The 27,842-nt window shown below is 34.0% G+C and overlaps 1 protein-coding gene across 1 annotated transcript; it reads left to right on the forward strand.

The window, feature by feature from the left end:
- Positions 1 to 849: 849 nt before the first annotated feature.
- On the forward strand, positions 850 to 27,356 carry LOC107887713 (uncharacterized). The gene is made up of 4 exons (XM_016811950.1): positions 850 to 1,081; positions 26,047 to 26,628; positions 26,727 to 26,989; positions 27,141 to 27,356. Exons 1-4 carry the CDS (start codon positions 850 to 852, stop codon positions 27,354 to 27,356), a joined length of 1,293 nt encoding a protein of 430 aa, XP_016667439.1.
- Positions 27,357 to 27,842: the final 486 nt, after the last annotated feature.

Consider the following 27,842-nt stretch of genomic DNA (forward strand, 5'->3'; position numbering starts at 1 on the left):
CCCGTTAAGATTCTCTTATGGAAATGAGAACGAGTAACAATGGACTTCGTTAGTGGGTTGCCCTTGACATCCATTAAGAAGGATTCTATTTGGGTCATCGTGGATTGATTAACCAAGCCTGCTCACTTTATTCCAGTTTGAACGGACTATTTTCTGCAGAAGTTAGCGAAACTCTACATTTCTGAGATTGTAAGACTGCATGAGGTTATTCTTTTGATTATTTTTTATGGAGATTCTCGTTTCACTTCTTGATTTTGGAAGAAATTGTATGAGGCTCTAGGTTCGAGATTGGACTTCAATATTGTATTTCATCCTCGGACCGATGGACAATATGAGAGGGTGATTCAGATACTGGAAGATATGCTTCGGAGTTGTGTGATAGATTTTTGAGGTAGTTGGGAGGAGTATCTTCCGCTAGCCGAGTTCACCTATAATTATAGTTTCTAGTCTAGCATCCAGATGGAACCTTACGAGACTCTGTATGGTCGTAAGTGTCGTAATCCACTATGTTAGTCTGAGTTGGGTGAGCATCGGGTTTTGGGTCTTGAGTTGGTTTCTAAGACCGAAGGCAATGTTAGACTGATTCGAGATCGTCTGAAGGCGACTTCTGATAGGCAGAAATCTTATGCGGATCTGAAGAGGAGAGATATTGAGTACTTTATATGGGACTTCATGTTTCTTAAGGTTTCTCCGTGGAAGAACGTTTTGAGACTCAGTCGTAAGAGCAAGTTAAACCCTAGGTTCATTGGTCCGTATCAAATTTTAAAGTATGAAGGACTGGTTGCTTATCAATTGGAGCTACCTCTAGAGTTAGACCGTATCCACGATGTGTTCCATGTCTCAATGTTGATGCGATATCGGTCTGATTCATCTCATGTTGTCTCTATTGAAGAAATCGAGGTTAGGTTGAATTTGACCTTTGAGAATAAGCCGATTCAGATTGTGGATCATGATATTAAGATTCTGAAGAGAAAGTCCATTCTTTTAGTGAAGGTTTTGTGGCAGAATGATAGCATTGAGGAAGCCATGTGGGAACCTGAGGACTCGATGCATCAGTATTATTCTCATATGTTCTCATCAAGTAAATTTCGAGGTCGAAATTTCTTTTAAGGGGTATATTTGTAACGTCCTGATAATTTATTTCTGTTTCTATAAAATCTGACACAAATGTGTATCTATTTCAATGGTTAAGTGTTCTAGTTAGATCTGAGAGGTCTTGGGTTCAAACCATACTTCTGTTAAATTTTGTTATTTTGGAATTAAGCCTTATCCTTATTCAGTGAGTTTATATTAAATTTCCTATAAATTCATATCAGAATGAGCCTACTGGTTTAAGTGGTAAGGGAGTTAATGTGTTAGATGTCTTGTATTCGAATCTCTGTGTAAACGTGAATGTTACTCTTTTTGCTCAGTCTCCTGATAGAGTCTTGATGGAGTTGGATTCTGAGAAGTTGGTCGTTAGTGGATTAGTGGGGAGTAAACTAGGGGATTTGGAGAGATTTTTTGGGATTTTTCCTTTTGTTCAAATTTTCTCTCTCCTCCAAGGGAAAATATGGCGTCAATTTTTTTTGTTCTCCCTATATCTGATATTTTTCTTTTCTCCTTCTCTACAAAATCTCTACTCGATTTTTTCTTTGATTCGATTCGTAAATTTGTTGTTCGATCGTACTGTTGTTTTTGGCGGGTTCTCCTTTTTTATTCGGTAAGTAGAATTTTGTTGTCACTTTCAATTGGTGTTGAAATATTAGTAGTGTGTTGGGCAACTGTTAATTGGTGTTTTATTGTCGTAATCTGGTTTAGGTGAAGGCTGTGAGGCTAGAAGTTTCACGGCTATGAATTGATTTGAGATGTGGTTGTATTACTAGCGGTAAGTTGACTTTTGCGCTTTTGGTTAAACCGTATTAGACTCTTAATTTGGTTGCTAAAGGTATTGAATACTCTATTTTTAGGTTTCAGAAGGTTCGGGAGTGGTTCACATCAAATCGTTACCAGGTGTGTACCCGAAACGTAAAAAATAAGGCTTCAGCAAAAGCTGAAAAATGATTTTGTCGATGTCACACGGGCTTATGGTTGCCTGTATGGATGGCCGTGTGCAAGACACGGTCATATGGTCAACGAAAGTATGGCCATATGCAACACACACCCATGTAGTGGCTTGAGTGTGGTTGTGTGGGCCATACGGGCTAGGTAAGTTGGGCGTGTGGGCCACATAGCCGTGTGGGCCTATACAGGCATGTCACATGGGCGTGTGAATTTTGGGCCCGGCCATGTGAGCCATACGAACAAGGCCAATCTGGGCGTGTGGGCCTACATGGGCATGTCACATGTTACACGAATTTTCCCTAGGGTTACACAAGTCATACCAATCGACTGTGGGTCTATCATAGGGTTAGTAAGGGCTAATCAAACCCCAAAATTGTAGCTCTGATAGTCTGATATTATGTTCTAGGTATGATAATGTTATGCATGTCAGATTATTCTAATATCTGTACATAAACATGATGAGCACGTCTAGTATGTTGTTCTGTATCAGTTTCTGTATATGATTGTGGGATGGGATTTGTAAATGAGGAGGAAGTATTCTGTTCGGCGTTACATGCCTATATTCTGGCAGCTCGGCTGCATATTATCTGATATGTGTCTTAATGGCACGACATGGTGTGTAGGGATGGGTGAGTGTTTTTAATCCCATATTGTATGATGGGATGGATAGAGTTGGTATGTAAAAGATAAGGGTAGGATTTCTGCATATCTGTTTCTATAATCTGAATCTAAACCTGAATCTATATATGCTTCTGATTGTGTCTATGATTCTGTATGTTTGTATGCTTAATTCTGTTGGATTACACACTGAGCTTATGTAAACTCACATCTATTTGTCTGTTCTGTTAGGTAATCCACAGATTTAGGCGAATCGGTGCGGCAGAGACTCAGTGGTGACCACTTGACCGTAAACTGTTTTAAGTTATTAAATTATGATTTTATTTACGATTTTGGTTTTATTCTGAGAGTTGTAATTTCTGGGACTCTCTGGACTTTATAATTTTTAACTATTGATTTTTGGTTTGATAATAATTTGCATGCCTTGATAAATAATTTTATGAAATCAACGGTTTTTACGCAAAAGAGGTTTTTCTAAAATACGAATCGGATTTTTAAAATGTATCGATTTGTTTGCTTCCGCTGTAAAATAGGTTTGGAAATTGAACTAAGTAATTAACGTTTTAGGAAATTGACATAAAAGATAAGTTAAATGACTGAAATGATCTTATGTAACTAAACCCATTCTCTGTGACACCTCCAGATTCAGCCATAACGTCCAGGCCGAGTTTGGGGTGTTACAAATATAATTCAAGCATTAATAAAATGCATACAATCAACTCAAATTCAAACTCTAGTTATTTCGCATACTCATACTCATTAATTCCAAAAACTTCCATTGTCGAATGAAGCATGCAAATACCCCTTTTGCAAATTAATTCATTTCATATTAGCATTTAAACTTACCATGTCATACCCAGTGGCGGAGCTAGAAAGAAATTTAAGGGGCCGAAATTAAATTATATATTTTTACAATAGTAAAAATTCAATTTCACCATTTTAATAATCTATATCTTTATAATTTTTAAAAGATTAAATCAAATATTTATTATTTTGAGGGGCCAAAGTGTAATTTTACCATTATTAATTTAAAATTCTATAAACTATAAAGGACCTAAATGAAAATTTTTCCATTTTAGGGGGGTCGTGGCCCCTACCTGGCCCCTTAGCTCCACCACTGGTCATATTATTCCACATTAGGTTACCAATACTTCCTTTTTATAGCATATCAAGTTGAAACATGATTTCATCAACCAATAAATATAATTGTTACATACTATACTTTCTAATACTTACCCAACCATTTTCTATTAAATTCACTACCTACTTATTTAATTCATTCCATTACCATATGTGTGTGTGAGCATACATATGGCAAATGGAAAAATCAAACCATTCAACATTTGTAATAGAATTGTGCAATTCAAGCTAATTATCAAGTGCCAAACTTTATGCCATTTAAACATTCAATACCATCCATAATTCAAACATATATACCTTTGACATTAACGACACGTTTGGCTTACTAGAATGAGAATGTAATAGCTATGCAGTAGGAATGGAATAGAAACGTAATAGGTATTACATTGCTTGGTTGATTGAATGGAATACACTTGTAATAGTATTCCATTGTTTGGTTGGTTAGAATCATGATATAGAATAGATTTGAAAAAGACTATTTTATCCTTATCACAAATATTAATTTATTTACAAATTAAATTTATTTTTTAAATTTATTAAATAAAATATTGTTTTAATTTACTCTCTTCTCCTCCAAAAAGATTGGAAAGCCTATTTTTTCCTTCTCCCCACCATTTTTGGAAAACCCAAGTATTTTTTTGGATCGTTAGATACCTTCACTTTTATGACTTGCGAAATCTCCCATTTATCCCTAGCAAAAACGTTAGAACTGAAAAATGTAGTAGACTTGTCAAAGTTTATGCACTACCCAGAATTCTCATCATATTCTTGCAAAATGTTTTTTATGACCATCGTACCACTAATTTGACCCATATTTAAAACCTTTCTCTTCAAGATTGAAAGGCCTTTGTTACAGAAGAGAAAGAAGTAAGGGCTCAAAGGGTTACCCTATCGCAACCCTCTATTTGGCCTAAAAGTATCACCCATTAATAATGATAGAATACGAAACAGAAGTAATAAGATGCATTACAAACCGTACCCAAGAACTTGCAAAGCCCATTCTCAACATCATTTTTTCAATAAAATGCTACTCAACATGATTGTAAGCCTTGCTCATATCCAATATCCTTCTTGTTCTTTTTTTCCTAAAAGCATGTAAAAACTTCATAAGCCAAGAGTACTTTTTCTGTAATAAGTCTGCCAAGCATAAAAGCACTCTAAACCTCATAGATGCATGTTTCAAGATTTTTGAATTAGTAATTTTTGTTTTATAAGGACTTATTAATTTAAATGATTTAAACGAGGTATTAAGACTTCAATTTTATAAATCGAGCCATAAATATTTTTACAAATATTTACGTAGTTTCATTAAGGTAGTATTAAAGTCTCGTTAGAAAATTTTAATATTTTGATAGTTAATTAATTAAAAGGACTAAATTGAAAAAGGTGTAAAACTTACTAATTAAAATAAATAGTTATTAAATGGTTTCATAAATAAATAAAGGAGTACTTTAGGAGTAATTAAGCCCAAAATGTATAAGCAGAAAAAATAATGAAATTATGAGATTTAAGGGAAAAATTGGAAATAAAATAAAATTCAATAGCCAAAATGATATTTTAATAGTTTCTATACATTTCATCTCTAAATTTCAGCTTAAAAACACCATTGAAGAGCTATTAAGAAGCTGATTTTCTATTTTACTTCATGTGAGTTCAATTCTTTCCTTTTTCTTGTAATTTTTGTGTTTTTAAGACTTTTACAATTAGGTCCAACTAGATATTTCATTAATTTTTGATTTTATTGAAAATTTTGAAAGTTATCATTGATGAATACTAGATTTTTTTGATGAAATAAAATGGATTTAGAGCTTTAATTTTATTGTATGATGATTTTATAAAGTAATTTTGATAGATATTGATTTTAGGACTAAATTGTGAAAAGACTAAATATTAGGATTTGGTATTAAATTTATGTTTATAAAAGGCTGTATGATAGCCTAGAATATTTAGATAAATTGTAAATTGAGAAGAATTAGTTTATTTGATAGACTAATTAATAAGGAACTAAATTGCAAAAGTTGTTAAAGTTGGGGTAATTGTATAAATTTGAAAAATTGAGGGGTATTAATTGTGAAGTGGATTGGAATTGAAATATATGCTAATAAATAAGTAATTTTATATTTTAGATCAAGAGTACGTAGATACTCGAGAAAAAGGAAAATTAGTGGAATAGTTCTTGAACTTCTATAAATCTTACAATTTAACTTAGGTAAGTTTGTATGGTTAAAATTTAATAATTATATTGAATTTATGAATGATATTATGTATTTAGTATAATGTTGAAAAATGGAATATTGTTAAATTATAAATTTGAAGTAAATATTCGGTTTAAATGGAACGCGAGATTGAGTACAATCGTTGTGGCGAAAGACGACAAATGAGGAATTGACAGCAAATTATCCAAGTAAACTAAGGTTCAACATTTATTGCGAACTTTCATGTTTACTTTCCGTTTAGCTCTTATGAGCTTCTGTTTTAACTCATATGAGTTTCCCTTCCGCTTTTTTGAGCTTCTGTTTAACCCTTATGGGTTTTTGTTCAGCTCTTATGAGCTTTTGTTTAACTCTTATGGGTTTCTGTTTAGCATTTATGTACAGCTGTTCAGCCTTTGGGCTTTTGAAAACAATGTACTCATATCTGTAAGTCGTTCTCCGATTTGGTAAGATTTGGTAAGTGACGTATGCAATTAAAATAGGGAGACTTATTGTTATTATTGGTATTGGTCTGAAATAAGCATATTCATCGATTAAAGTTATGGTTGATAGGGAATTTACATTGAATAAATTTATTTTATTGATGGGTTATAGTCGGTACGGTAAGATTTATGTTTAACCTATCGAACTTACTAAGTTTCATTAAGCTTACTTGTGTTATTTAATGTCCTTGTAGATTAACGTGACGTCTGGAGATCGGGTCAACATATCAAGTCACACTATCCAACTCATTCCGGTAGTCTTTAAAACATATATTATAGTTTATATGGCATGTATAGTGTAGGTATGGATTTGATTAAAGCTTGGTTTGTATAAATGCTAGGAGTGAAGTTTTATTTTAATAATCAACTTATATATATATAAGTTGATTTAGAAATGAAGTAAATTAAAATGTGGATGTGAATGATATATGCTTGTATGTATGTAATTAGTAGTAAATTTTAATAAATTAATGAGATGGATAAAATAGGTAAGTTAAAGTATTTTAATATATGTGATGTTATGTTATGTTTAAAATATGATTTTGATTTGTTTTGATTGTTTGTTTTGGATGTATTGATGTATCAAAATGTTGTGTATAGGTTGATATCAAAATGGGTGAGAAATGTGGCCTTAAAATGACCTATTTTTGTCCACACGGGTGTGTATCTTATTTATGTGTGACACACGGCCTAGCACGTGGGCGTGTGATTTGGCCTTGTGTCCCCTGCATTTTTAAAATGTCAAAATATAAATTGTAACATCCCAAAATAGGGCCTAAACGGAATAGTGGTTGCGAAACCACAAATCCGAGGTAGAAAAATTTATTTTATTATTATTTTAAGGTTCATGGTATGATTGTATGATTGTGTGAAAATTTCGTGATGAAATTCCATGCATAAAGTGCTTAAGTTGAGGTTAGGGCCTAAATTGAATAATTTGCAAAACTTGCATTCTAGAAGTTTTAGTATGAAATTACTTTGGAATATTAATTAGGAGGGTTTAAATAACAATTTGACCAATTTTAAGTTCATGGACAAAAATTAGGACATGGAAGAAATTTTTGAAAGTTTAGTAAGGAGGGTAATTTGGTCATTTGGATATTAAATGAATTAAATAGGGAAAAATAACACAAAAATGGTCATCTTCTCAATTAGTTTCTGCCGATTTTTGCTCTCCTCCATAGCTGGGTTTCTTCAACTTTCAAGCTTCATAGTAAGTGATTCCAAGCCCCGTTTTTAATGATCTTTACGTTTTTGGAGTCCCGGTAACTTGATTAAGCTTATTCTAGCAATAATTCAGCCTAGGGTTCATATTTAGAAAAATACCCATGGTTGAAATTTGTGTATTTTGGTGTTTTATGATAGAATATGAGGTTTTAAATTATGTTAAACAACTTATGCTACTCGGTTTTAAGTGAAAACGAGTAAAAGGGCTTAAATTGGAAAAAAAATACCAATAGTCATAAGTATATGTTAGAGTGTGATTTTGATATTGCCATAGAAGGGAAAAATGATCAGCATGTCATAAAACATAAGAAAATAGGATGAAGTTTAATTTACGAGCCTTGGGGCAAAAGTGAAAATACGTGAAAGTTTAGGGGTAAAAATATAATTTTGCAAAAGTTTGGGTCAAGGACTGTTTTAATAAATGTGAATATTAAATAAGTTAAATTTACGATTATAGATCAAGAAGAATGAAATTCGGGAGTAGATCGGGGAAAAGAAAAAGTAAAGGACTAAATTGTAAAGTTTAGTCACATTTTGTATCAAGGTAAGTTACAGTAAATAAATGCAATATTCTTTTATTTTACATTATTATTGTCAATTTCCAGCATTTATATACTTATGTTATGAAAATATGTAAAGTCGAATTTAAGGTGGAGTGACAGAGGAAAAGTGTTAGAAAGCCCCAGTTGAACCCTAGGAATGTTAGGATATTAGGGTTGACAGGACAGAACAGAAGTGAGCCATGTAAGTCCATATTAGAAATATGGCTTTGGAGACAGGATTGAGCCATGTAAGTCCATATTATATATGGCATTGGAGACAGGAATAATTCATGTAAGTCCATGTCAAAGACATGGCATTGGCAGGATATTGATAGATAGGAACGACCCTAGTATCCTTAGTATTCTGAGTGGTTCAACGGGTCAGGATACGAGTTAAATTACAGTGAATTAACAGCAAAGGAAAAGTAGATTATACTTATGAAAAAGGAAAGGTCAGGTAAGAAAGAAGGTAAGGGAATAAAGAAGAAGATAGAAATTGAGAAGTAAAGAAATTTATGATGTTAGATGATATTATGCATAATTATCCATTATGTTGAATGTTGTGATTTATTTGCTTGTAAGCTTACTAAGCCTAGTGCTTAATCTCTTTATTTTCTTCTTCTTATAGTACTTATCTAGTCACTCGGGGATCGAAGGAAACGTCGGAGGCCGATCACACTATCAAAGAAATAACTCGGTATAACTAGACGTTTTGTTTTGGGTATGGCATGTATAGAAACTTAGCTACTTTTGGTATAATATGAACAATGAATGATGTGTAAATACTTGCTAGTGATTAGCTAATAAAATAGCCGATGATATACATATTTATTAATATGTATGATTGATTGATGATTATCACATGAAAATTATGAAAAATGTGAAAGTAACCTAAAAATAGATTCAAGTAACAGAAATGACGTAACTTTGAAAAATCACTAAAAATTGTAGAAACATAGTTTGAAGATGAATAATATATGAAATTAAATATTATTATGTATATTTTCTTATGGAATAAGCAAAACAGGTAAAGGTATTATATTTTATGAGATATCTGAGTTTTAGTGAAACAGGGTCAGAGCGATTTCTGGATCCCCTATTTCAACTTTGGAAATTCACCATAAATTGTACAAAACTAATTAGAAGGTGTAATTTATATGGTTAGAATCCTTGTTGAATCTAATTTTGAGAGAAACAAACGGCTTAGTCATATGAAATTTTTTATAGGAAGAAACATGGCTCGTAGTAAGAAGAGGTCAGTGTAGTTGAGTTTTGAAATAGGGGAAACTTTAACTAATAAACTGTACTAATTGGCTAAGTCAAAAATTCTAGAAAAAAATTAGTAGATAGATATATGAGTCTAGTTTCAGGAAAAAATTACGGATCTTAATTTTGAGTTTTGAAACTCGAGAAATGAATTTTTAAGCAACCATGACGCAGAAAAACAGTTTATTCCAAAAATTAAAATAAGTGGTTTAGAGTTGTTTAAATGGTAAGATAAGTTTAGTAACACCTCAAGCTTGACTCCGGTGACGGTTTCGGGCGTGGGGGTGTTACATAAATACCCAGTTATTTTCACACAGCCTAGTACACGGCCGTCTGACTTGGCCATGTGACCCCTACACTTTAATTTCACAAATTAATATGCTCACACGGCCTAGCACATCAGCGTGTGGCTTAGCTGTGTGACCCAAGTCAGAGTTACACGGGCATGGACATGGGCTGGAATACGGCCGTGTGCCTCACATCAAATGTCCACATGGCCTAAGACACAGGAATGTCTTTTGGCCGTGTGAACCACACAACTTGACCACACAGGCGTTTGTCCTCTATACCTAAGGAAAATTTAAAATTTTGGAAAAAATTCTCTAAGTTTTCAGTTTAGTCCTGATTCATTTCTAACATAAATTTTGGGCCTCGAGGGCTCATATAAGGTACGATATGAGTGATTATTATTAGTTTCTAATATATATGTTAAATGATATGAAATGTTCGTAATTGATTGGAAAAGTCCAGTAATGCTCCGTAACTCTGTTCCGGAGACGGATAAGGATTAGGGTTGTTACATTTGGGATTAAAACAATATTTTTTCTATTCAAAGTTTCCAAAGATTTACCTTTGTTCAAAATATCGAAGTAGAACTGGAAAATATCTGTTCCCATATGTGCCAGTACTTTTGGAAGAACATCGCTAGGAAACCATCCTCTCCTGATACTTTAGTTGGGCCCATCGTCTTCAAAGATTCAAAAATTTCTTCTCCTTTTTATTATGCCTTTAGCACTCTATTTGTATCATCAGTAATACAAGTTTTGACATTTGCTAAAATTTGACTAGAATTACTTTCACATCTAGTCACAACAATGTTCGAAAAATAAGGTCGAGCAACTCTATCCATTTTTCTTGTTCAGTGATTAGAATTCCCTCCTCATTCTGCAATCCGTTAATTTGATTTTTTCGACATCGTTGAGATGTAAAATTGTGGAAAAAAGTAGTAATCCTATCACCCCATTTTAACCAATTGGCTCATGCTTTTTGCTCTCAGTATCTTTCCTTTTTGTCAACCTTCATATTAAGATGTAATTTAACATCTAATAATTCTTCCAACACGTCATATGTTCTATCTTGACTATCTAGGTCCTCTATTTTTTTCTTCAGCCTCGACGTTACCCTCTTTATTTATGCTTTTATCTTATCAGCCCATTTCTTTCAATCTACCTTCATACATTCTAGCCTATCAATTAGCTCTCCAGAGCTAGAATCCAGACAGCTTCTTAACTACTGTTTCACAACTTTTCTACGCACCACCAAGCTTCAAATTAAAATTGATTTTTTGCTCTTTTATTTGCCCCTTGATCCGTTTGAATGAATGAAGGGTATTGATCGAAAAATGAATGAGCAAGATGCCTCAAGGAGAAATTCAGGAAATTCTGAATCCAATCCACGTAAACCATGGGCTTATATAACCAATGTCCTCCAAGCTATAGTCATCCAACGCTTTCCTAAACTATTCTATTTTTCTCTCATCTCTAGGAGCTCCTCATTTCTTCTCATAATCAAACAAAATGTCATTAAAATCGCCACTAACAAGCCATGATAAATGTCAACCATCCTTCAAATTTTTTAATAGCGTCCATGTTTCCATTTTGTTTCTACTATCTATATAAATTCAAAATTAACTCTTTTATTCCTTAATTCATTCAATTTCATCCAAAGTACACAATTTGGGGCATTTTACACATTAACCCCTATAATTTCACATTTCTTACAATTTAGTCCTTATTTCACAAAATAAAAAATTACACAATCTCTTTCTAATTTCATGCTAGCCGAATTTCATATAGCTTCATATCAGTCCATACTTTCATTTATTTCAAACATTTAACCACACATTTTCCTATTATCACAAATTAATCCCTTTTATGCAATTTCACTAAAAATCACTTTATAAAACATAATAATCTATCAACAAATAATCATTTTCCATCATCAAACATTTAAGAAATCAAGAATTCATCAATGGAAACTTTCAAAATCATTAAAAATTTCAAAAATTGAAGCATGGGCTAGCTAGAACACGAAGCAACGATCATAAAAACATAAAAATTATCAAAAACCGAGCTCAAAACATACCTCAATAAAGCTTAACCATGGCCGAACCTTAAATGAGCTTCAAGCTTTCTTTCTTTTCCTTATTTTCGGTTATGGATGATAAAAGATGATAGAAAATTTGATTTTGTTTTATTAATATTAACTTAATAACTAATTTACCATTTTATCCCTTAATTAAAACATTTTAAAACACATAATTCGAGGCCATTTATGTCCATCTCCTCTATCAATGGACTAATTACAAAATAAGGTCTTTCATTTAATAAGCCATGACAATTAAGCACTTTTAACAAGTGGAATGCAACTTTTGCATTTTACGCGATTTAGTCCTTTTTTCTCAAATTGAGCTATTAAACGATAAAATTAGCTCACAAAATTTTCACATACGAATTCACATGCTGTAAACACATAAAATAATATTAAAATAATTTTACGACCTCAAATTTTTGGTTTCGAAACCACTGTTCTGACTTAGCTAAAATCGGATTGTTATAACTTTCCCACCTTAGGGATTTTCATCCCCGAAAATTTTACCAGGGAATAGGTTTGAATATTGCTTTCTCATAGCATCCTCGGGTTCTCATGTAGCTTCTTCTACCCCGTGTCGATGCCATAATATTTTCACTAATACAATTCTTTTATTTCTCAGCTCCTTGATCTCATGAGCTAGAATTCGGATCAGTTCTTCACTGTACGATAAATCTGAATGAATCTCAACTTCGGTCGGGGAAATAACATGTGAAGGATCAGAGCTATATCATTGAAGCATTGATACATGAAACACATTATGAATCTTTTCTAATTCAGGCAGCAATGCCAACCGATAAGCAACTAGTCCAACTCGTTCGATAATCTTATACGGCCCGATGAATCTCGGACTCAATTTGCTTTTACGACCAAATCAAAGTATACTCGTTCGATAATCTTATACTTTCAAAAACACTCTATCCCCGATCTGAAACTTAATATCTTTCCGTTTCAAATCTGCGTAAGATTTTTGTCAATCCGATGCTGCTTTCAAACTATCACGGATCACTTTCAATTTTTCTTCAATCTCTCTAATCAGATTAACCCTGTGGATCTTATTCTTGCTAAGTTCATTCCAGTACAACGGTGTTCTACACTTTCGACCGTATAAAGCTTCGTAAGGTGTAATTTTAAAACTCGATTTAAAACTGTTGTTATACGTAAACTCAATTAATGACAGGTATCGTTCCCACATACCTTCAAACTCAAGAATGCAACATCTCAACATATCCTCGAGTATCTAAATAATCTACTCGGATTGGCCATCTGTTTGCGGATGAAAAGCAGTACTAAAGTATAGCTTTGTACCCAGTGCATCTTGCAATTTCTTTTAGAAACGCGATGTAAATCTCAGATCTCTATCCGAAACAATAGAAATAGGTATTCCATGCAATCTCACAATTTGAGAGATGTATAACTTAGCAAGTTTATCAAGTGAATAGTCCGTGCGTACCAAAATAAAATGAGCTGATTTAGTTAGCCTATCAACAACTACCCGAATTGCATCTTTCTTACTCGGAGACAGGGGCAGACCTGAAACAAAATCCATAGTCACTTTATCCCATTTTCGTTCGGAAATCATAATCGGTTGTAATAAACTAGACGACACTTGATGCTTAGCTTTAACTGGTTGACAAATCAAACATTTCGAAACAAATTCTGAAATATCATGTTTCATACCATGCCACCAATAAAGCTGTTCAAGTCATTATACATTTTCGTACTTCCCGGATGAACAGAGACTATTATATGCTTCGTTCAAAATCATTTGAATTAACTCTGAATTCCTCGGAACACATATTCAACCTCTAAATCTCAAACAATTATCAGAATCAACTTGAAACACTAAATCAGGGTTAGAATTACATTGAGCTCTTTTAGCTAACATTTCATTATTAGTCTTTTGAGCTTCATAAATCTGCTGTACAAACAACGATCTCGCTTTCAAATCAGTTACAATCGAGCCATCATCAGATAGAGCCAACTGAGTATTCATTGCACGTAGAGCAAATAAAGATTTTCGGCTTAATGTATCAGCAACAACATTTGCTTTTCTCGGATTGTAGTCAATCATTAGCTCGTAATCTTTTAGCAATTCTAGCCATCTTCGCTGTTGCAAATTCAAATCTTTCTAAGTTATCAGATATTTTAAACTCTTGTGATCTGAATAAACATGGCATTTCTCACTGAACAAATAATCATGCCAAATGTTTAATGCAAACACAATGGCTGCTAACTCTAAATCGTGCGTCGGATAATTATTTTCATGTGGTTTCAACTGTCTCGAGGCATAAGCTATAACTTTGCCTAACTGCATTAAAACGTAGCCCAAACCATTCAATGATGCATCACTATAAATCACATATTCTTTACCCGATTCTGACTGTACTAACACTGGAGCTTCACTCAAAAGAACTTTTAGCTAATCAAAACTTTTCTAACATTTTTCGGACCATTCAAACTTTATATCTTTCTGAAGCAATCTCGTTAATGAAGTTGCAATTATTGAAAAGCCTTTCACAAATCATCTATAATAGCCGGCAAGTCCCGGAAAACAATGGACTACGGATACATTTCTCGGAGTCTTCCAATCTATTATTGCAGAAATCTTATTCGGATCGACTCAGATACCCGATACTGATACAATATGCCCCAGAAAACAACCTTACACAACTAGAATTCACATTTACTGAACTTTGCATATAATTACTTATCACGTAGAGTCTGCAACACAATTCTCAAATGCTCAGCATGTTCAGTTTCATCTCGTGAATATATCAAAGTATCAATAATGAACAAACAACAAGTCGATCTAGATACGGTCTGAAAATAGGGTTCATTAGGTCCATAAAGATAACAGGTGCATTTGTTAGTCCAAAAGGCATAACTGAGAATTCATGGTGATCATACCTCGTCTTAAAACCTGTCTTTGGCACATCAGAGTCTTTAACTCTCAATTGATAATAACCCAATCTCAAATCTATCTTTGAAAACAATGTAGCCTCTTTCAATTAGTCAAACAAATCATCAATCCGCGGTAGAAGGTATTTGTTCTTGATCGTCACTTTATTCAACTATCTGTAGTCTATACACATTCTCATAATGCCATCTTTTTTTTTTCAAAAACAATACGGGAGTACCCTAGGGCTAGAAACTCAGTCTTCCAAAACCTCTATCCATCAGTTCTTGCAACTGAGCTTTCAATTCTTTTAACTCTTTTAGAGCCATTCTGTACTGAGCTATTGATATTGGAGTTGTACCTAGCACTAAGTAAATGCCAAACTCAACCTCTCGTATCGGTGGTAATCCTAGTAACTCTTCAAGGAACACATCTGGATACTCACACACAACTAGTACTGATTCGATTTTCTTTTCAGTCACTTTCGTATCTAGCACATAAACCAAGTGAGCTTCACAACCCTTTCTCACATATTTCTGAGCCAATATCAATGAAATCACTGTTGGCAAACCATTCAGATCATCTGACTCAATCCGAATAATTTCATTATTCTGACATCTCAAATCAATCATCTTTCGTTTGCAATTCACAACAGCATCATGCAGCTTTAACCAATCCATACCCAGAATTATATCAAATTCGTTAAATGGTAACAACATCAAATCAATCGAAAAGTAATTATCCCGAATCATCAATGGACAGTTCTTGCACACTTTATCAACCAACACGCACTTACCTAAGGGGTTCGATACTATAATTACAAATTCAGTAGACTCTACAGGCAAAGTCTTACTAGATACTAAATTCACACATATATACGAATGAGTTGATCGTGATTTATCAATGCAATAACTTTAGTATCATAGAGAGTAAAAGTACCGGTAATAACGTCTGGAGATGACGCTTCTTCGCGAGCGCGAATAGCATAGTTTCGTGCAGGTGCTCTAGTATCAGATCTCGCAGCAATATCTTCAGTCACTTTCTAGCTATTACTTACATTTCTCGTGTTTCTGGATGGTCTACCTCTAGTTGAAGTGTTACTTGGCCTCATATTCTATAATGTATCTTGCTTAGCCAACTCAGGACAATTACAAATATAATGATCCAATGATCCACACTTAAAGAGGGCCTAACATTCAATCTACAATCACCAGAATGCATTTTACCACAATGTTTACATTCAAGTTGGTTAGGTCTCAGACTCCCAACACTAGCTATCGAAGTAGCTAGAGCTTTGACGCTCGACTATTGTCTCACTCGATCTCTGTTTGAATGCCCCACAGATGCATTGGAACGATTAAACGAGTCTTAGAATTTTTTCGACGCAGACTGATAAGATTTACTAGCTGATCTCTTTCTCGAATCTATTGCTTTAAAATCAGCTTTTCTCTTTTCTTTGCTAAGATCTTCAGTTTTACAAAGCCCTTTCAACTAAAACAATGAATTTTTTGAATTCCAGAATCCAAACTAATAGCTTTATATCTTCGTTCAGTCTATCGACGAATCATTTACACATGATCTCTTCAGTAGAAACATATTCCGGAGCATATTTGCTCAATCGTACAAATTCTCTTTCATATTATGTCACTGTCATCCGACCTTGTTTCAACTCTAGAAACTCTTTATGCTTCTGATCGAGAAATCGCTGGGTTATATACTTCTTTCAGAACTCAGATTAAAAGAATTCCTGGGTGACATGTTCCCTCGGAACTACTAATATCAATGTTTTCCACCAATGATACGCATTGTCTCTTAACAGGGATACCACACATTTGATACATTCAAAAGGAGTACAGGATAATTCATCAAACACTCTAATTGTATTCTCGAGCCAGAACACAGCCCTTTCAGTATAATCATCAACTGTAGCCCAAAACTCTTCGGCCCCGTGTTTACGTATCTTATCCACTGGTGGCTTACTCAATCAAATCGGATCTAACACTTGAGGCACAACAGGGACATGTTGAGGAACAGGTGGGGTGGAGGTTGTTAAGCAACCGGATTCATTCGTACGAACTCCATGACCACTCACTCATCATTTAGAAGAAGGCTTGCTTAGCTTCTCCTTCCTGGCTACTAAAAATAAGCCTAGAATCAGTCAGCGCTGACCCTTGAGTGGGAGCGGGCATATTACTTTCCACATCATTAGCTATTGCTCGTTCGGGATCCATTTGCTATAAAAAACACATTTTAACTGTCAGGAATCATCACACTATCACAGTTTATATATATATAACATGTATAGCTAGACTCTCACACGCTACGTTAGTCCTAGAATTGACTAAACCGTAACTCTGATACCAATTAAATATAACTCTCCTAACCTGTATCTGTTGCCAAAATAAGGTTAAATGCATTACTATATAATACACCTTTCATATACATTTGTATAATAATACTCATAATTCATTCATCTCAATCACTTTGTCGCTTATAAGGTCCTAAGAGACCTTAAAACATGCTTAATAGTGGTTCGGGACTAAACCGATAGCATTCGCAAACTTTGAAATACATAGAAAATTTTTCCAACATTTCAGGGTCATACGCCCGTAACATTCGTAAACTTTGAAATACATAAAAAAATTTTCCAACATTTTAGGGTCACACACCCGTGTGAACAAGCCGTATGCCTCACACGGCTACCAGACACGCCTGTGTCACAGGCCGTGTGAAAACAGGGCATACATACTGACTTGCACCACACGGCAGAAGACACGTCCATGTGCTAGGCCACATGAAAACTAAAGGGGTTACTGACTTGGGTCACACGGTCGACCACACGTCCATGTGCCAGCCCATGTGTCACACACTGTAGTAGACACGCCCGTGTGTCTAGGCCGGTCAAAACTGTAGGGTATACTGACTTTAAATCAAAAGGCACCCCAAGGGGCACACGGCCGCATAACATGACCGTGTGTCGCATACGGCTGAGACACACGTCCGTGTCTCTGCCTGTGTGGACAAAAATAGGCTATTTCCAAAGCTAATTTGCTCCCCTATTCTCATGCTCACCTAACCATCAAAATGATATCATTTCATCATATATATGGGCAGCCAAAACATACCAAATCACACATAATTCATATCATTTCATAATCAACCATTTCACTACTTAAATTCTCAACCACAATCATGCCAAAACCATCAAACTTACATAACTTCTATATGCATTTCATCATCATCATCATCTTATCACCTATTTCAAGCTATAAAATTTACCATTTCAATATCATATAATCAAGTTACAACATACCATTATTCCAACCTTAATACTCCCATTTACAACTAATTAAAATAACAACCATATAACTATACCAAACAAGCCAACATATAAGGCATTATATACATCACATAAATAACTTATCAAACACATAACTTAAGCCAACTTAAATGACCAAATTCACACCAACATTTACAAGCCAAATCTCATGGCTAAAATCAAGTCTCAAAACAGACCACAATGATACTAGCTTATACATGCCATATACCATATATACAAAACTCCAAAAGTACCAACAAGATGATCGATAGTGCGATGACGTATTCCTGATGATCCCTGAGTCCAAGCTAGCTTTGATAATCTATAAAACAAGGAAAGAATACACAAAGTAAACTTTAAAAGCTTAGTAAGCCATATACAAACAAAGCTATCACATGAATGTTTGCATTTCAATTCAAATAAGTTTAACATAGCTAATACCATTCAAATTCACAAACCTTTCCATTGAACATATATTCAATGTTTTAATCAAGTTCTTCAAATATTTTCCCTTTTCAATATTTGTATGAATTTCGTACGTACCTAAGTTACTTAGCTCATTCACATATTCTTTCTCGACTTGACTTTGCCTGTTGAACCATTCAAAATCGTTAAGGATACTCGAAAATCACATAAAGCTCATACAATGCCATATCCCAGATATGGTCTTACACGTTATCACATATCGATGCCACTGTCCCAGACAGGGTCTTACACGAAATCGATTAACGATGTCAATGTCCTAGACATGGTCTTACATGTAATCTCAATACAATGCCAATGTCCCAGACATGGTCTTACATGTAATCACATCTCGATAACCTCATGCCATGACATTTGTATCCTATACTATTCCTAGGGTTCGTACGGGACTTTCGAATGTTGTAACTTCATCGATTCATGCTCGTACTTATTCATTCGACATTCGTAGAAATTCAATGATAATAAAACATATATAATTCAATTCAAAGACATTTATTTGCATATAAACTTACCTCATAGTCGGAATAGACGAATCAGATCGATTACTCGATAACTTTCGATTTTCCTCGATCTAAATCTGATTTCTTTCTTTCAATATCTATATAAATTTAAAATTAAATCTTTTATTCTTAAATTCACTCAATTTCATCCAAAGCACGCAATTTGGGGCATTTTACACATTAACCTACAATTTTACATTTCTTACAATTTAGTCCTTATTTCACAAAATCACAAATTACACAATTTCTTTCTAATTTCATGCTAGACAATTTTCATATAGCTTCATATCAGCCCATATTTTCATTTATTTCACACATTTAACCACACATTTTCCTTTTTTCACAAATTAATCCCTTTTATGCAATTTCACTAAAAATCACTTTATAAAACATAATAATCTATCAACAAATACTCATTTTCCATCATAAAAAATTTAAGAACTCAAGAATTCACCAATGGAAACTTTAAAAATCATTAACACTTTCAAAAATTGAAGCATGGGCTAGCTAGAACACGAAGCAACGATCATAAAAACATAGAAATCATTAAAAACAGAGCTCAAAACATACCTCAATCAAGCTTATCCATGGCCAAACCCTAAATGAGCTTCAAGCTTTCTTTATTTTCCTTATTTTCAGTTATGGATGATAAAATATGATAGAAAATTTGATTTGATTTCATTAATATTAACTTAATAACCAATTTACCATTTTATCCCTTAATTAAAACATTTTAAAACACATAATTCAAGGCCATTTATGTCCATCTCCACTATCAATGGACTAATTACAACATAAGGACCTTTCATTTAATAATCCATGAGAATTAAGCACTTTTAACAAGTGTAATGAAACTTTTACATGTTACGCGATTTAGTCCTTTTTCTCAAATTGAGCTATTAAACAATAAAATTAGCTCACGTAATTTTCACATACGAATTCACATGCTGTAAACACATAAAATAATGTTAAAATAATTTTACGACCTTGGATTTATGGTTCCAAAACCACTGTTTCAATTTAGCTAAAATCGGGCTGTTACAACTTACTCGTATCCAACGCTGGAATAGGGTACGAGGCATTACTGGACTTGTACACAAGCAATCATACAAAACCGAGACGTAAATTTCCATCCAAATTTAAAACTTTTCATATACATTCATATTGTCCTTATAACGAGCCTACGAGGCCTAAAACATACATTGGAAGCAGTACGGGACTAAACCGAGAACTTTAAAAATTTTCACAACACTTAGGAAATTTTCATGTTTTAAGAGCCACATGCCCGTGTGGCTTGGGACACGCCCGTGTGGGCAGGCCGTATGGTCACACACGCCCGTGTCCCTAACCTGTGTAACTCTATGTGTGTCACCCAGGAACAAATTGAAGTCACACGGCCAAGTCACACACCCGTGTGCTAGGCCGTGTGATCGATTTAAAATTTATAATTTTTCATAAAATAGGTGCAGACTTCACATGCCCGTGCCTAAGGCTGTGTCATCCACATGGCTGAGACATACGCACATGTCTCTGCCCGTGTGCCCAATTCTGAGCATTCTGTTTTGCAACAATTAAGGTGCAGGGGACACACAACCGGAACACACGCCCATGGGGAAAAACATGTAGACAAAAATAAGGCTATTTACCAAGCCATTTTGTCACCCTTTAATGCACTCACCTACACAACAAAACATAACACCAATCCAAGTAATTACATTCAACCAATTTAGCCACAATCAAGACATCCATACATCATTCACATGCTTACCATTTATCACATACAAACATCACATACCTATCAACTTAAACCATGCAAATTTCTACTTAAACCATGCAAATTTCTACATCCATGAAATTATCATCATATGCATATATCCTTAAACCAATATTAGCCAATTTCAAAGGCTATTTACACAATGAGTTATCAACCAACATAAGCCAACACATTTGGCCAAATTAATTATGACACAAAACAAAATGACCAAGTCCCTATACATGCCATAAATCAAAATACTTGAATTCAATGGTACCCAAAATAATCAATTGATAGTGTGAGTGGATCTCCGACGGTCTGCGATCCACGAGCTGTCATGGTAACACTATAAGACAAGGGAAAAGAAAGGGGAGTAAGCTATATAGTTTAGTAAGTTCCTATGCAAATAATAAGCATCATAAACACACATTTAACATACAATTAACATGATGCTAATTGGCATACATATTATTAAGATCTTATAATCATAACTTACTCAATTGTAACCTTACCGAGGGTTCGTCACAAATCGAGTTCATTACGTTTGAGTTTTACGTACATACCTGAATCATCTCGAATTAGATTTACACACAATTCATCTTTGACATACTCGTTAAATTACCCGTTAAACCACCTGGAATACTAAAGGATATTCGGGAGTCCTGTACACACGATACCATACCAATACAATAACCTAGATATGGTCTTACATATAATCTCGTATCGATGCCAATAGCCCAGCTATGGTCTTACACGAAATCTCATATCGATGCCATATCCTAGATATGGTCTTATACGAAGTCTCATACTGATGCCATATCTCAGATATGGTCTTACACGTAGTCTTAGTAACACCCATGTCATGACATTTGTATTCTATCTATTCCTAAGGTTCAACCGGGATTTCACACTTGTCGTAACTTTGTCGAATACGTGCATGAGTCAATCACAATTTATAAAATAATAAAGTATTTAAAACATAATTAAAAAATGCATTATTTACATAAGAACTTACCTTGGTACAAAAATAGTAGAAATGAGACCTAATCGATAAACAATTTAATTTTCCCCCAATCTAGGTCCGAAACTCATTTCTTTTTATCTATAATAACAAATTTAGCTCATTTATTATTCACATTACCCAATTTAGTTCAAAAATCACATTATGAAAAAATTACGTTTTGCCCCTAAACTTTAACATTTTTACACTTTGGTCCCTAGGCTCGTAAATTGAAATCTATTTAATTTCTTCAAGACCCAAGCCTAACTAAACCTTTTTAACGCTTATAACAGCCCACATTTTTCATTTAATCACATTTTTGCATACATTTTATAACCTTTTTACAAATAGGTCTTTTTGACATTTTAATAAAAAATCACCTAGCAAAAGTTATTTATCATACTCCAAACATGCATTTTCTACCATTAGACATAAAAATACACTAATATCCATCATGGGTAAAATTTTAGACTTTGATTATTTCTTAAATTACTGGTAGAAATAGATAGATCAAGTTACAAGGATCTCAAAAACATAAATATCATTAAAAACGAGGCTAGAACAGACTTACAATCAAGCTTGGAAAATGAAAAAACCCTAGCTATGGTTCCCCCTTGAGAATTTCGGCCATGGGAAAAAGATGGACAAAATTTGACTTTTAATTTGATTTTTAATTCATTTATTAGCCAAATGACCAAAATGCCCTAACTTAAAACATAAAATTTCTCTTACTTCATGTCCATTTTTGTCTACTAACTTAAAAATGGTATAATTACCATCTAAGGACCTATAATTTAAAATTTCATAGCAATTAGACACCTCTAGCTTGTAGAACTCAAGTTTTGCACTTTTTTATAGTTTAGTCTTTTTTGCTAAATTGAGTGCTCAAATGCCAAAATTTTTGAATGAAATTTTCACGAAAACATTCCATAAAAATGTAGACCATAAAAATATAATAAAAATAAATTTTTATATGTCAGATTCGTGGTCCCGAAACCACTGTTTCGACTAGACCTAAAATCGGGTTGTTACATGGTATTTCCATAATTAAGATTCTTACCATCACCGTATTCTACTAGCCACCTACTCCTCCACGCTGCTGTCCTTCTAAATTGTGCCCTATGCGAGATATCCCATTAAAATTCATACTCTTGCTTCAGGTTCAACGCTTTAATAGAGCAATAACTTTCACTATGCCTTAGTTTGTCGCATAGAAAGCAAAAAATGGTGAGTTTTTCATATTCAAATTTGACATAGACAAACGTACCATTTGGGAGTGTGAGCCTCTTCTTTCTTTTCAATGGTATATCCTCACCTGTATTATTCCTTTGTAACCCAATTGGATAGATGTTGTATCATAATTCAAGAAACCCCAATAAAATTACCTAACTGTCTTACAACTACCTCAGACATGAGACCATGAGGAATGTCATTGATGAGAACCCAAAAATCAACTTTAGTTAATTGAACGGACAAAGGATCTTCCCCTTCTTTTAGCCGATGTAACACCAATAGATAAGAATTAAAGCTCCATGACCCATTTTTCTAAATTCGATCCACATCTACTTATAAATAAAACTGAAACAAGAATCTATCGTTCTCCAAATCTGACATTGAAACTCCCCTAATGGTCATACATTTGCCAGTGTCGATCCTATTGCTTAAAAGTGAGCTACACTTAAAGTGAGAAGCGTTCCCACAAAGCAATTTGCATAAGATGTTTCGCTATCAAAAGCTTCTACCCCTGATTGAATCGTTTTGTCCTCCGCATCCTCCACAGATAGACTTACTATTGAACCCTCTATTATTTAAATCATTTAGAGAAAACCATAAACATGAAAAACAAAACAAAATTGGGAAAAGAAATTCTTGCTATCAAAAGGAGAAAAAACATGTCAAAGATAGAGAGAAAAATGTGTCAAAAGATAGTTTTTTTTATACTTTAATAGTTTTTTTATACTTTAATTATTAAATAATATAAATGTTATAACTTATTTAAGGAAAATGTATGATTTTTATTTACTTTCAATATTGATAAAGATTAAATTATTTTATACTTTTTTAAAGAAACCAATTTATTTAATTTCGAATTTAAGAGCGACTGAATAAATTGTTTTTACCGTGTAACGACCCGATAGTCAGAGGTGTCGAAAAGTGTATTTTTAGGACTCCGTTTTCGTAAATTAGACTCGTAAATATTTATATAAATATTTACGAAATTATTTGTGTAGTTAATTAAATTTTAGATAGATAATTTACATGAATTAGGAGCTATTATGGTTCAATGACAAAATCCGCATATGAGTTAATAGTTGCACTATAAATTAAAATAACCTAAAGGGGGCTAAAGTAGCAATTAAACCATTTAATAAATGGTTGTGTATAGGTGGCCGGTTATGGTTAAGTGTAATGCATGTATATATATTTAATATATGTTATATTAAATAGTTAATAAGAATAATAGAAACATATAACAAAAGAAAGAATAAAGAAATAGAAAAAGAGTTGCATGCAAATTAAAAAAGAAAGAAAAGAAAAGAAAGAAAGAAAAGAAGGAAAAACGCACGTCTAGGGACCTAAAGGGTTCAAGCTCAAATTGGTTAATACAATTTAATCCCTAAACTTGTAATTTTGATGTTTTTGGAATACCGGTACCTAGGATTACCCGAACCATGTTGTAATTTTTAGCATTGTTCAAGATTTTAGATGTTGATATTGTTGAATAGTTTAAGTATTAGAGATTATGATAATACTCTAGAACGACATATTTTATGTGCTAATTGCATATTTATTTTGAGTATGATCCTACTAACTTGGGTTATTTTATGATCTTTATCTTTTAGGGACTTAATTGAAGGTAGAAGTAAATTTAAGGGCAAAAAGCGTGAATTTGGAGACAAAGTGGGCCAACATGCCAAGTAGGAGAGAAGTGGTGCCAAAAATGCAAGCATAGACGACATATAACGGCTAAAATGCAAAAGAAGAGATTTTATAGCACAAGACTCTATTTTAATTTCAATTATATTAGGATAATTATTAAGGATTTTTATTTAGATTTAATATTAGGAATTATTTTCATGTATAGTTCTTTATATTTAATTATTTTTATTTATTTGTATTTATCTTTTAGTATTTAATTAGGAATAGGTTTTCTAGTACTATAAATAAGGGATGGAGTGGCACATATTCGACATCTCTTTTTTCTGAAAACACTCCCTCTCCCAAAAACTCTGTCTTTTATTCTCTCCATATTTTCTTCAATAAAAATCTCATTTCTATAATATTTATTTTTCCCCAAAAATCATAAGCCACTAAACCAATCTAGTCGAAGGTTGTTGAAATTCCCCAAAAAGGTTAATGAGGCTTGGAATCCGCTCTTAAGCCTTCTCAATAGGGTATTCATCGCTTCTCCGCATTACGGGGCTGACGCTTCCATCCATGTCCCTTAATAGGTGATCTTTTCAATTTGTGCAAGGAACGGCCGCTTTCTACGTTTTGGGAAGGTCGCACAGTCGGTTCGTTGGCTTCCTGCGTCAGAGGTTGGCGAATCCAAGAGAGAAAACGGCGTGGTATTCACTATTGGGAAGTGATGATCTAGTAGAAGATAGTCCCACAGAAGTGATTATTGGCTACAGTCAGGTTCTGCCAAATCTTAAGTCTAAATTCTTAGAGCTGGTGGTCGTAGGCGTCCTCTTCCACTATAACTGGCTTATCCTGCTCGAGAAGGGTTACTTAAAATCCAATGATTGAACCCAAGGCGGATTGAGACAACCGGAGGCTGGAATTTCGCCACATAAGAAATTTTCTATTTTCCGAAACTCTATTTATTTTCATATTCTCCATTTTAATTTTCATAATTTATTTAATTTCGCAATTTCTATTTGACTTTAAATTCTATTTTTACTTTATTTTGAAATTCTTAATTCTGTTTTTTTATTTATTTTTTAGGAATGCAGGTTTTCTTGGCCAAGAAATTGTCCAGGATTTTAAGAAACGAGCATTCGTACAATCCAGTCCCTGAGGATTCGACCTTACTTCCCCTTTACTGTTATTACAACCCAGGATGGAGGGATCACCCTAACTTAAGTTATGGGGCCAATCCATAATATAACCAGCCATACCAAAATCGGGTTCCACAATAGCCACAAGATTCAGGTAATTCTCTAGAAACTTTGGTCCATAAATTAACAGCTAATGTCCTTGATTTCCAACAGCAAACTCTTAATTTCCAAAAAGAAACGAAGGCATCTATAAGAGAGTTGACCATATCAATTGAGAAATTGAACTCTCAAGGGAAGTTGCCATCACAAACAGAACCTAATCCAAGACAACACGCAAATGCAATGACGTTGCAAAGTGGAAAGGTACTAGAACCAATTCCTGACAGAAATCTTGGCCAAGATTCTGCCCAAGAAAAGCCCGATAATGATGAGCAGGTCCGAGTGAAACCCCCATTGCCAAAAATTCAACCTCCATTCCCAGGACAATTAAATCAGTGCCGAAAGGGCAAAGAAGATAAGGAGATCCTCGAAACATTCAAAAATGTCGAGATCACTATACTACTATTGGATGCCATCAAACAAATTCTGCAGCATGCCAAGTTCCTTAAAGAACTATGCACCAACAAACGAAAGTTAATAGGTAATGAAAATGTAAGTGTTGGTGAGAATGTATCTGCAGTGTTACAGCAGAAAATGCCAGCGAAATATAAAGATAGGGGCATGTTTGCTATACCGTGCAAAATAGGTCATTTAGGAATTAAGAAGGCTCTGTGTGATTTAGGGGCCTCCATAAATGTCATGCCTTTTTTATTTATGAATCACTTAACGCGGGTTTTTTGACAAAGACAGGTGTTATCATTTAGTTGGCAGACAGGTCCATTGTGCATCCGGAAGGAGTCCTCGAGGATGTATTAGTGAAAGTCAACGAACTTATCTTCACTGCAGATTTCTATGTAATAAAAATAGAGGATAACGCTCCTGGGTCTTCAGACATCTTGTTGGGGAGACCTTTCATTAGTACTGCAAATACTAAAACTGGCGTACGAAACGGAACCCTCACGATGGAGTTTGACAGGGAGATCGTGAATTTTAACGTTTATGGCACTATTAGTCACCCAAGTGAAGTCTTGGACGTAAACCGTGTCGACATAATTGACTCATCAATAGAAAAAAACTTTTAAGTCATCTTATGGAGATAAATCTAAAATGATGTTTGATGATTTTGAATATGATAATAAATTATTGGCTCTTATGGATACCAAACTTCTATATTATATTGTGCAGGCACCAGATCCGAAATTAAAACCACTTCCCGAGCATCTCAAATTCACATTTTTGGAGAATGATGAGACCATTGCCGACTTAAAAGAGATCAACCCCTTGGAGGAAAATATGAAACCAAGGAAAGAGACGCAAGGACGATTAAACCCAAATATGGTGGATGTGATAAAAAAGAGGGAATTTCCAAACCCATACGAACGAACAAAAGAATTCAGCTAAAACAACCCTAATGCTAGTTGAGGCGTCAAACTAGCGACGTTAAACAAGCGCTTGTTGGGAGGCAACCCAACCTTTTTTTTTACTTTTCTTAATTTTTATTATTTATTTCATTTTATTAGTATCTATTATTTCATTTTATTTTATTAGTATTTATTATTTTATTTAATTATTTATTATTTATTTTGGATATTAATAAAAATTCTCTTATTCTGTCTAGGTAAATCGAAGCATAAATAGGGAGCATAAGGAGAAAAGATAAACCTGCAGCCAAACAGCCCTAATCCTACAGCTAAACAGCTCATATTTCATTCCTATTCTAGCGCGAAATAGCGCCTTCCTGCCCTAGATTACCCAAAACCTACAGCCAAATAGCCCTACTCCTGCAGCCAAACACCTCTTTTCAGCCAACTAAAAATCCCAAACCCTAAAATTTTAACCCACTTTCCCCCTAATTATTCCCTAGCTGTCGAAACTTCTCCACCACCC

This window comes from Gossypium hirsutum, chromosome A03, assembly GCF_007990345.1.
Source record: "Gossypium hirsutum isolate 1008001.06 chromosome A03, Gossypium_hirsutum_v2.1, whole genome shotgun sequence".
NCBI classification, from domain to species: domain Eukaryota; kingdom Viridiplantae; phylum Streptophyta; class Magnoliopsida; order Malvales; family Malvaceae; genus Gossypium; species Gossypium hirsutum.